The 12548-nt window shown below is 40.9% G+C and overlaps 1 protein-coding gene across 2 annotated transcripts; it reads right to left on the bottom strand.

Annotated features, from left to right (window-relative positions):
- Positions 1–1885: 1885 nt before the first annotated feature.
- On the bottom strand, positions 1886–10400 carry LOC129680737 (zinc finger protein interacting with ribonucleoprotein K-like). 2 transcript variants are annotated; one of them, XM_055612476.1, is made up of 4 exons: positions 10198–10400; positions 9655–9693; positions 6854–6980; positions 1886–5668 (listed from the first exon to the last, which is right to left on the bottom strand). In XM_055612476.1, exons 2-4 carry the CDS (start codon positions 9685–9687, stop codon positions 4413–4415), a joined length of 1416 nt encoding a protein of 471 aa, XP_055468451.1. In that variant the 5' UTR covers positions 9688–9693; positions 10198–10400; the 3' UTR covers positions 1886–4412. The 2 variants fall into 2 exon arrangements, with proteins under 2 accessions (XP_055468451.1, XP_055468452.1); XM_055612477.1 differs by lacking the exons at positions 9655–9693; positions 10198–10400 and adding an exon at positions 9441–9520.
- Between the last annotated feature and the right edge of the window lie 2148 nt (positions 10401–12548).

Below are 12548 nucleotides of genomic sequence, written 5' to 3' on the forward strand. Positions count from 1 at the left end.
GTCACTGTCATAACCTCTGTAAAGATTCAATCAGCCCTTTTATTGTAAGTCATGATTAATCTTAGTTACCTTAAATGGACTGAAAAAGGTCTAGAAACTGGCAAAGGGCACTTCTGGGAAAGTTAAAAAAAACAACATTTATTTAGTGTCTCTGTGTGTGTGTGTGTGTGTGTGAGAGAGAGAGAGAGAGAGAGAGAGAGAATTGAAGGAATCATTTTTTTTTCACTTGTAAATCTCAGGGAATGAACTGAGGTCATCAATTTGGTGGTATGCACTGATATATATCATTGGCCTTCCTGGGAAGAATTAGGACAGTATTTCAAAAGATGATTGGCATCAGATCAGGAAAGTAAAGGAAGTATACTTCCCCTGAATATTGACAGCACTGCTCATTAGGGGTTGGATGAACAAAACCCAGAAAGATGAAGCTTGATTCCTCTTGACTGAGTTAAAAAAAAAAAAATTTTTTTTTTCTGCTATGACATGAGGTTACCAAGTCAGGCAGATCATTAAATATTCATTCATTCTCTCATTTGTTTAGTTATTGAGAGGTCTCACTGGTAGTTCTGCCTGTCTGGAACTCACTATGTACACCAGGCTGGCCTTGAACTCCAAGAGATCTACCAGCTGCTGCCTCCTGAGTGCTGGGATAAAAGGCATGCACCACCACTGCCTGGCTGCAAGTTTTAAATGGCAGATTCAGCCTCCAGTGATTGTCTAGTGGGCCTCTAGGCCTTCAGACTTGGACAGTGGTGGGGTCACTAGTCCTATTGTTCTTACAGCTTCTTAGACTGGGTTTCTAGGCTTCCTAGTCATTGTGGGACTACCCAGGCTTTATATAAACTAATTTTCCCTTGCTCTCCTTATACATAATTTCCTATTGGATCTCTCTCTCTCTATAACTATATATCTACTCACAAGGTAGAAAGTTAAATGACACCAGAAAAATGCAAAATAAAAATAAAGCAAATCCAAAACAACAGAAACCAGAATGTAGCGATATATCAAAATTCAGGACTTGGATGTAGCTTAGTTGGTTGAGTACTTACCTAGCATGCATATAACCCCAGCATTACAAAGGTAGAGGCAGGAAGGTCAGAGGTCTAAGATCATTCTCAGCTATTGAACTCAAGGCCAACCTAGAGAGTGTAAAACACAAAAACTACTTGGTAATATGCATATATCAACACATGCACACTGTTAATTGCGATTCATTTGTAAAGATTCATAGGGTTTCTACACATAATCTTTACTATTATCACATATGAAAATAGCCATTAAAAGGTTGAATATATCCTTATATTCACTTTACATTTGGAGGCATAAAAAGGGTATTGGAAAACCTGGTTTTAAACACGTATATTAAAATAGAAACTATGCACAGGCATATAAAATTATGGTAAGATAATTAAACCTCAATTAAATTATCTTTAAAAAGCAAGGGGATAACCAAAATTGTCCCATTCCAATGCCTTAATTACATGTTCATGTTCTCCCGCTTCTTTGGCACTCCTGCACCAATACAATGCGATAAAATGAACACGGTATTGCTTATCTCTTCCCAACTCAATATTCATTAACATCACTTTGGCAGTTTGGAATTGGCCATGGTGAGAATGCAATTAAAAAATATTTAAGTAGTACTTGCTTGTTATGAAATGGTTAGATTTAAGAGACAGGGGATATGTTAATAATACAGATAATATTAAAAAAATACAGGACGGGGTACTGTTAACACTGTGAACAGAAGAGAAAGGCTGCTAAGATATTGTTCCTGTACTTAAAAACATCTCCCCATCATTACCATTACCAAAGACTGGCCTATCAAGAAGCTGAAAAATGAATGAATGAAATCTTAACACATATTGTTAGTGCACATCTGTTTATTAATGAAAAGAATACTAACACCAATTTCTACTTGAAAATAGGCAAAAAAAGTTTTAAACACATACAGTTGACAAATAAACACACAAAAATACTCAATATCAAGAAACACCAAAAAAGCAATTAAGATGATACGGTATGTTATTATACAGCTATTTAAATGGTTCAAAGCAAACACATTAACCATACCACACAATAAAAGAGTGTGGACAAGCAAAAGTGTGCATGCAGTGGTTCTCAACCAGTGGGTCACGACCCTTTTGGGGGTCAAGTAACCCTTTTACAGGGTTGCCTATAACCATCAGAAAACACAGATACACTGAAAATCATAACAGCAGCAAATTTATAACTATGAAGTAGCAACAATAAAAAAAATTGTTGTGACTGTGGGTCACCACAACATGAGGAACTATATTAAAGGGTTGCAGCATTCGGAAGGTTGAGAACCACTGCTCTAGATCTAGATCAGACTGACAATTTCTTAAAAATGGAAACATTCACACATTCTGAATTATTGGCTCAAAAGAAAATATACATACTGCGTCATAGGAGTACATCCATTATAGTCTTATATGTAACAGCTCAAGAAAGGATTTAACTTAAGGATCCACCAAGAGCTGAATGGATAAAAGATCAAAGGATAGTGGTGTAGTTATTAAAAACCAAACACAGTATAGCAATAGAAAGGAGAAGCTATTTAAAAATGCAGCAGTGATGAATCTCAAAATAATTAGGTATTGCCAAAACACATAATATCTAGAAAAAAAGTAACTTTTGTTTTCATTCACAAACTGTTCCTTTATGAGTCAAATATAAACTACTGGACACTTACAAGTCTGGGAACATGGGGAAGATTTTAACAGGGTATGAGGTAAATCACAGACAAGTTCATCATCACGAAGATGAGGTTAAGAGTTTTTGAAGGAAGATAAAACTGCATTTCACTAATATATCCATAAACTTTATTAAAAAGTGACTCAAAATAACAAAGCTCAAAACTCCTACTTTCTGGAAACCAGAAGGCATGGTAGCCCCGATTTTGCTCCAATTCTGTCCTCATGCATGAATAAGGGCAGCCCTTTGTTAATGCAGGACATAATGGCAAGCAGTGAAGGCTGTCATACCAGACCACAAATACAGCGGCTGGATTGTGATTACAACAGCTGCAATCCAAGACTACAAGATCTCCATCTCCTCATTTTCCTGTTTCTATAAACAACAGACTTGAGGTAAACAATCAAGACAGACCACACTATCCCACAAAACCTTATTGTTTTTGACAATAACCTCAGCTACTGTGCATACACAAAACTCTAGGTCCTCTGAATACAGCCAAAGCCAAAGCCAGATAGGTGTACTTTTCCAAGAAGCACATTCTGGCTGGCTGGCTGCAGACTCCACCATACTCATCATTTGTATGCAAATGATGGTTCACATCTGGCTTTGATCATCTCATGAACGGTCATGTCATAGGTTGGCACCTACAGAATAATTACCATTGGGGCACATTCTTTGTAGACCTTTACGAGCTGCCTCTCTGTTATAGCAGTATAAGGATATCCTCTGAGAAAAAAAGAGCAAATTCATTGCATTTCCACAAGTACAGAAGCTTACGTCAATAGCAGACTTCTCAGGATGACCTCAGAAAGTTTCCAAGTCAGAAACTACAATAACAAAGTTCCTGCAGCCCCTGATGCTGTCCTTGGACTCAATACAAATTTGCCATCTTCATTTTGCTGTCCCTATAGAGGTATACCAACTTGAGACAATCTACAAAAGCTGTCCATCCTTTCCTAGAGTGATCAGTCTGTTTTCCAGCCTTCCCACCTAGTAAACTGGACTCTAAGAGTAAAGGTAGCTTTAAGAATAAGGCATTTATCAATGTACAAACCAGAGCAATGGGGAAAAGGCAGTGACCAACTGGTAATTGGAAAGCTGGAAACATTCACACAACTGTCATGTGACACTGATTAAAAATTACTATTTTAAAGAAACAGGTAAGCAAATTGTAGACACTTTCAGCAGACAATAGGTTGGATCTTCCTGGTAAAAGCTGAGTCATACCCATGCTTTAATCAGTTAAAAATGGGGAATGAATTCTCCATAAATACTCCATTCGAGAGTTCCTCCAAGCAACCGGCACAGTCAATTTGCCTTTTCTTAGCATGATGGGGTGATCACTACACACTGGTCATGTGGTCAAGAATGATGGATTCCACCACAAACACTGGTACTGACATAAATGGCAAGAACCCTGACGAGTTCAGTTAGGGCAAAGCAGCTCTCAAGCCTACCCATGCCTGAACTCCTAAATAATCTCATTCCCCTGAATGCTGGAAGAATTAAGATAAACATCAGATAGTAGTTGGATACCTCGCAAGTTCTCTAGTGTCTTAATACTGAAAAAACCACCACAACCACCAACAAAAAAACTGAAGAGGTCATTCCCGATAAATCTAAGGCTTTCTCAAATGATATTAGGCCTTGGGTTAAAGGCATATCCACATTTGCTCCTTGTATGAGGCTTCTTATGCATTATGACATTTTTGGTGATGAATGAGGCTAGAGCATTGGCTAAACGAATTACCACAGGTGTCACATTCATAAGGCCTTTCTCCAGTGTGAACTACCTGATGCTGAATGAGGCCAGACTTTTGGCTAAAGGACTTTCCACATTGGCCACACTCATAGGGCCTGGCTCCTGTGTGAATTCTCCGGTGTTGGATAAGGATGGAGCTTTGACTGAAGGATTTGCCACATTCACTACAATTATAAGGCCTTTCTCCAGTGTGAACTCTCTGATGTTTAATAAGGGTAGCTTTTTGGCTAAAGGATTTCCCACATTGGCTACATTCATAAGGCTTTGCTCCAGTGTGAATTCTCCGGTGTTGGTTAAGAATGGCACTTTGACTAAAGGAATTCCCACACTCACTACACTTGTAAGGCCTTTCTCCAGTGTGAACTCTCTGGTGCTTAACAAGTGTAGCTTTTTGACTAAAGGATTTCCCACACTGGCTACACTCATAAGGTCTTGCTCCAGTATGAGTTTTCTGATGGTCAACAAGACTAGAGTTCTGTCTAAATAATTTTCCACATTCACTGCACTCATAAGGCCTTTCTCCAGTGTGTATTCTACGGTGATCATTCAGGTGGGAGGTTTGGCTAAAGAATTTCCCACAATCACTGCACTCCCAAGGCCTTTCTCCAGTATGGACTCTCTGATGCTGATCAAGTGAGTATTTGCCACGGAAGGTTTTCCCACACTTGTTGCACTCATAAAGCTTTTTTGCTGGAGAGACTTTTGGCTGGTGAGCAACTGCTTGTTTTTGATTGGAAGGCTTCCCACAGTCTCCTAACTTGTGACTTTTATGATTGTGAGTTTCTTCCCCACCCTCAGTGCTTTTGCTGGACTTCTTAATGTTGGGAAAGACCTGGGACTTGAGAATGCTCAGTATGTCTGGGAGTTCCTTCTCAACATCCCAATTGGGGAAGGACTTTGCTGACATGTGGAATAGGCATCGTTTCAAATATGAGGCCTTATCAGCATTCTTCTTCAAGGGTTTTTCTGTACTATCATGTTTTTGGTGCTGATCGATTTTTGAACATGCCTCTACACTATGCTTCTGCTTAGGTAGATCAGGCAGATGCAAAATGTCTTGAAGAATCGGAACACACTTTTCACAGAGGTGAGTTTTTGGTATGCATGGCGCTGTCTCAGTTCTGCAAACCTGGGATGCTTGTGGAGAAGCCCTCTGGTCTCCATCTTCTGTCCTATGCCCACAACCTGAAAAAGAATTACTGATGAAATACATGTTGGCAATGCTTGTAGGAAGCCCCAGCACACATACACTTCAAAGAATGTTTTCCCCAAAGACAGAGGGATGGGTGAAGGAAAGAGCTGCATTGCTGCATCAGGTCTCTAAAGACAACAGAATTGGGAAGACCTCACTGAATAAAGAACACCAAGATAACATGAACCAGAAAGGAAAGATCTCTAACTCTTCTACCAATGGACTTATAGTACTGTAACAGAGTGGTCATATATTCATCACGGATTAGCCTCCAAATCCCTAGAACTTCCTACCCAGCAGGATGTCATCTGCTGGTGTTAAGTGTAAGCTCTGCAGAAGGCAGGTTGTATGCAAGCCTTGGGAACTCCAATTGAATAGAAAAAGCATTTGCTCAGAATTATGTGTGAGGCAATATTGAATAGGAGATGCATGGAGACCAGAAGAGGATATCCAGGTGTCAGAGATCAAAGATAAAATAAGACGACAGAAAACTATGTCTGGGGAAGAGAATATGAAAATAAGGCTTGGCTGATTAAACAATGGTAGACACAGGACATTTTTTAAGATGGCCTGGATGTTATGCCTTTTTCTAGATGCCACTTACCACACCCAAGTCTCCTATGACTCCATGTGGACTTTTCAAAAGAACTAGATAACTCCCCTTTTTTAATCCCAAAAGATGTTACTATATGTGACCTCATGAAACAAAGTACATAGGAAATGAAAGACATAACAAGTGGTTAGCACTGATAGAGTACCACTTATCACAAAAGATCACTGTAGACCCAATGAAAAGAAACACTAATTTTTAAATATCCAAAATGGATGTCCAACAGAACAATCTATGGTTCCAAAACTGCATCCTTGCCATATGCAGCATAAAACAAACAAACAAAAACAGCTAGTCAAGGGGAAGCCCTTGTGATGCAAAGAAACAGCTAGTGGCAAGACATCCATTAATTAGAATGACCACAAGATACTCAGTTCCTATACAATGGAAAGCAGGTATTGGAGTTACTTAGGGAGTGATCTACTTGGGGTAGTAGACACAGCTCAACAATACCACACATAACATATATACCCAGAATATGCAAGGTCTGGCTGTACAAAGGATCAGTCTGTCTCCAGAGAAAGAGGACAGAGGGTCTCAGGATATTAGGGGGATGTGAGCGCCTTACCTAGGGAGTTTATAAGTGCAAAGTTCTGCATGGTAACACTGAGGTACAGGAGCTTCTGAGTCTTGTCAAGAAGTCTCCATTCTTCATGTGAGAAGCAAATGGCCACATCCTCAAATGTCACACAGCCCTGCCATAATAGGGACAGTTCACTCCATAGTCAACTTTACCCCATGTTGCCGAGAATACCCACTTACTTACCCATCTTTTGTCCTCCCTCCTCCCCACATTCCTACCTCAAAGCAATACTAGGTTCCAATGCCACAGGTAACTATTATATTCCAATAGTTCCAGTATTGGTTTCATAGCACCAACAGCAGATAGAATGATACCATCTCAAGTGTCCTGATGGTCCCTATTAGATACAATCAGATATGAGTTCACCCATCTATCCTCAATGTTAGAGGTCTAGCTTTGAGAGAACACATTCCTCTGCATGTGTACATTATTCCTCCTAAGACCACATTGTCAGTCTCACTTTCCGAACTATCTCTAAAACTCTCCTCCATATCTTAGCTAACTCCCTGTCTTCCCTGTTTAGTGCACAGCATTCAGAAAGCAGTGAGCAAATTTAAAAAAGGATCAAATAATACTCCACACCTCCAATGGTCCTGATTGTTACAAGCAGTCCAGGATCCAGCTCCAAAGACCACATGTTCTTTGCTTCAATCTTAGCTACCGAGGATCACCTGCAGTCTCATACAGCATTGTCTCCTACTTTTGCTGATCTACCTCCCCTCAACAATCACAGTCCTACTTTTGCTCTTAATCATTTTTATTAAGTGTTTCAAAACCTCAACGACACTCTGTACCATACTCATTAACTCACAGATGCAGATTTGTGTCCTTAAAGTTACCCATGTGCCTGAATGAGACTCCACAAAGTTCACAGGATCACAGCAATTTTTTTTTAATCCTAAAGCATGGTGAATAGGCACTACCCGTGATGTTGTAGTTTGGATGCTCTAACAAAAATACTATCTACTGGGTGGCTTATAAACAACAGGTATGTACGTCTCACAGATCTGAAGGCTTTAAGTCTGATGTCAAAGAGCCATTACTGGCAGTTCCTGATGAGGGTATTGTTAAATGGTTATAAACCACTGATTTCCCTTCCTATCCTCACAAAGTGGAAAGAGCCTTAACTAGTTTTCTATCTTCTTGTCAAAAGGGCACTCACTGACCCCAACTAAAAGGGATATATCCTCATAATCTATTATCTCTCAAAGACCATATAGCTTAGGATTCAACAAGTGAATTTTGAAGAAACAAAAGCATTCTGTTCTGGCCTCAGGACTTTACCCCATATTGCCAAAAATACCCACTTACTTACCCATTTTTTGTCCTCCCTCCTCCCCACATTCCTACCTCAAAGCGATACTAGGTCCCAATGCCACTGGTAACTATTATATTCCAATAATTCCAGTACTGGTTTCACATACCACCAACACCAAGTACTAACTGTAAGCAAGTATTATATTCCAATAGTTCCAGTCATTTGTTTCATAGCACCAATGGCTAAGTACACCTTGTATTTAGCATTGCTGACTCTGTGACCACTTTATTGCCCTGTGGCTTAGAAACTTTAATCATCCTCTTCCTGATGTCCATCTATGGCTACTTCTCTCATAACTGTGTTTCTAATACCTATCACTTCTACCTAGATGTCCAAGTCTCAGTCATAGTCCTACCTTTCCTGAACAGCTAACCGTATTACTATCATGAGAAATGGAACTACTCCTAATTACAATACACACCAACATCTTTGGCTAAATGCTGATGAGCACTTTTTTGGACATATCTATCTCAAGCCAATTCTCAAATCCAAGGCCTATAAGGCCACCTACTACCCGATGTCTTCCTGCATTGAACACTGAATAGCTTATAAGTAGCCAAAGCAATTAAAACTTATTCTAAATGGAAATGAACCTAATTACCAACTTTACACTCCATTTGTTAGCGTTTCCATCCTAGACTTTAAACTCCTATAGCAGCAGTTCTCAACCTGTGGGCCGCAACCCCCTTTGAGTTGAATGATCTTTCCACAAGGGACACCTAGGACCATCAGAAAACAGACATTTACATTATGATTAATAACATTAACAAAATTACAGTTATAAATTAGCAACAAAGACACTTCTATGGTTGGGCCATCACAACATAGGAACTGTATCAGAGGGTCGCAGCATGAGGAGAACGGTTGAGAACCACTGTCCTAGAGCCAGGGTGAACATTTCATTACTACCTCCCCCTCTTTAAAACCCTTGACTGCAAGCAGCCCTAACTTCAAAACTAATCTAGACTCTTAGCACTTCCTCCATCTTGACCCTGTCTGTTCCCTCTCAGTGCTCTCCTGAAGCATTGCAGCAGCTCCCCATGGTCTCCTTGCTCCTTTCACCACGCTACAGGCACCTGCAGGCTGATGTGACTAACATTAAGTCACCTCCCTCTTCTTCCCTTTCCTTTTTCTAAATGTCCTTGTCCTCTCATCACTGAGGCAGACGCTGAGATTCATTCCATGTCTCAAGCCTACCCTACTGCTTTCAGTTCCTATAGAAGAATGCACTTGGGTTTGTCTGTAAGCACTTACATCCCAATTTCTGGGTCAATCTTTCACACAGAAGAATCCACTTGGGGCTGTCTGTAAGCACTTACATCCCAATTTCTGGGTCAATCATCTTTCACCCCACATTCTGGTGCTTGTTACCATTAGGGACTACTCCAAAGGACCCTGTGTTTGAGTTTGTTCAGGGTTCTTTGGCCCAAAAGAAGGTCATGAGCTGCCTGAGACATACTCTTCTCACCTGCCTGAGGGCCATATCCACTTCTGTTGTCATAGATACCTGTGAGAAAAGAGATATCATGAATGATGGCAGGGATCCAAAGCCTTAGGTCTCCCTCTACCTTCTCCCAACCTGAAGTGTTGTGACCTGGAGGTTTCTTCATTACATCTCATCCTAAATCCTAGGTGCTGACGATTACCCGAAGGGCCCTGAAAAATGATGCAACCCGCCTGTGCTATATATGTTTTGGAAAACCTAAAACCCACATTCATCTGTGTATTTTTTCCGTACAAAAATTCCTGTGTCATAGAGATAATGATACAACTCTTCATCTCATTGTTTCGGGCTTAAATACTCCAAGCTTCAACGTCGCTCCAACAAATTACATTCACTGGGGCCCTGGTTGTCACACTCTGCCACTTACCGTTACAGCAGCTTTGCAAATAGGAATCCCAAATCATGAACTTGTACTAATACAGGGATCTGGCGACTTACGAGGACTCCCTCAGTCCGACTTTAAAGATAAGTGGTGAGGGTAAGGGAGCCCCAGACGTCAGCACTTACCTAAGCCTGGGGCTTGAGCGTGGGCGCAGCCATTCAACCAGGCGAGCACAGAAGGCGGCGATGAGGATGGGGACTTGGACAATGTTGTCACTAACAGCGCCCGGTGCACGATGGATACTACCCCTAGAACAGCTCCATTAGACTCTTCGCCCCCTAACACTGGACAAAGGGGGCTTGCACACGGTCGGGAAGGACAGACCCAAAATCCGCTAAAATGAGCGCCACAGAGCGCAGCCGGAAGTTCCGCCCCATCTTCCCAGCCAAACCTGAAAATAGTACCATTCTAAATGTTCATTGGTTGTGTTCTTCTCGCTGTGACTAGAGCATCCTGGGTAACGTAGTTCCGCCAGTTATGCGCCTGCGGGTGGGAAAGCTGTGGACCCTCACCACCTTTAACAAAGACCAAAAGGGATGCTGGGAAATGTCATGGATGCTAGCAAACTACCCTTTTCCCTGTATCTTTTTAAAATCCCTCGGTTATGGTCTTGGGCCACCCCAGTGTTTTCCAACTTGGGGGAAAGCAGAATACCCTAAAGAAGGGTTAAAAGGATGCTTTTAAAAGAGGATGTGGTTGTTTGGAAGACGCAAGCCCTGGGGAAGCAACGCAATTTCTCCACTTGTTCCCAAGTGCTGGACAGACATCCTAGCCTTTTGAACTAGCTGAGAGAACTTGGCCTTCTGGTTCATTGTTGGAAACCAGCTGTAGGGAATCTCATCTAAATGTACTTGTGTCTTGAATCTCACCCTTCCCTGTTTTCTGTTCAGCCCCACCCCCACCCCCACCATGGCTCAGATACCAGTCCTAGTTTTCAAGGCACTTGACTTGACCTTTCCTCACCCCCTCAGATGCCCCTATGTGCGTCATAGGTCACACAGCTCCTTAATATTAAAATACATCTTCTAGTAGTAGAATTGGCTTACAACGAGGAGCAGAAATTGCCTCTCCAGAAAAAGCAGGATCTGTGTGAGGCCAACAAACTCCTCACAGCTCTCTCTCTCCTGAGGTGCAGCCCTTTGGAAACAGACCCTGACACCTAAGGAGGTTAAATGTAACCATGGTCCACAACTGACAAAAGACAAAGTTGAACAGGGTTTAAGGAAACCTGAAACTCTTATCATGTGAATAAGTTCTGTGTTTTTCTGTATTTGTGTGTTTGGCATACATCAATCTCAGGACCAAACAAATAGCTGAAGTTGTAACTCATGATGATTATATGCCATGTGATTCTGGCACAGTATTCAGATGCCAAAGAATCATTACTTCTGGACCAGCATGGCTACATACATGAGTGAAAAAAAAAAAAAGGCAACAAATACCAACAGCAAAAGCCAACTCAACAGTTTAAGAATGTCCTTTCCATGGGACTCAGTTGCTCTGAAATTCTTCCAGACGGCTCAGCTGGTTTCTGCTTCTTCTAGGCAATTGGTCTGGTCTCAGTCTTCTTTGTAGCCTGGTTTGTTTACTTTTAGGGAGAAGGGGGCTGACGAGTTTCTTCAGTTCCAGGGACTGACAGCTATTTTGAGTTGTCTTAACTTTACCAGGTACATAACAAAGCTATGGATTCATTCTTACACAGTACAAGAAGGCTATAGGAATATATGAAGGCACAGTCACTAGACTTGTGATTTTTGCAACAGGTAGAGACCAATTGTTTTGCTGTAAAGCTCCTGTATTTCCTGTTTCTCACACCTAATATATTTCAAATTAGAGATCACATATGGCTCATACCAAGCATGAGTAACACCATCATATGGGTTAGTAGACGGGAGGACATGTAGCTCTTCATACAAATCTCCCCTCTACAGTGTTAGGCACTACACAGCAGTGTATAAGAGCTGAACAAATTTATGCTACCGCTTAGAAGTACCGAAAAATAAACCCTCTTCAGTGGTGTCTGATTTCTTAAAAATAGAGATATGAAGGTCACAAATTTAAGACAAAGCCTTACGTGGTGCCTAAGTCTTAGGTAGAAAAACTGGATGAAAGATGAAATGAGAGAGATTCCCACAAAAGCTGTTGAACCACGGAGAGTTCAATTTTGTCTCCTCCAACTAGAATTGTAACCAGAACCCCACTGACTACAGGTAGATTCAACAGTAGAATATTTATTTGTCTATACACGAACAGCAAAATATTTATTAGATTCAACAATAGAACATTTATTAGTGTATAGACTAATAAATGTCTAAATGGCTTCCAATTAGATGTTTGTAAATCTGGAAAAATTAACCACAGTGTCAGTGTGAGACCGATTTCCATGAAGAAGAAAAAAAAATATTGCTAGAAAACTTCAGCAGACTGAAGATTGGTTTCTCCTGGTTAAAAACCTGGACAGATATGTGTTGCTAAG

Source organism: Psammomys obesus, unplaced genomic scaffold (assembly GCF_907164565.1).
Source record: "Psammomys obesus unplaced genomic scaffold, mPsaObe1.curated_primary_1811, whole genome shotgun sequence".
Classification (NCBI taxonomy): domain Eukaryota; kingdom Metazoa; phylum Chordata; class Mammalia; order Rodentia; family Muridae; genus Psammomys; species Psammomys obesus.

Bases quoted from the DNA above. Each gene is read 5' to 3' on its own strand.
- LOC129680737 (XM_055612476.1), bottom strand. From the start codon at position 9,687: ATGACAACAGAAGTGGATATGGCCCTCAGGCAG. The intron at 6,981-9,654 runs GTGAGAAGAGTA...CTATTATGGCAG, and splicing joins TGGATATGGCCCTCAGGCAG to GGCTGTGTGACATTTGAGGA. The intron at 5,669-6,853 runs GTAAGGCGCTCA...ATTCTTTTTCAG, and splicing joins TGCACTTATAAACTCCCTAG to GTTGTGGGCATAGGACAGAA.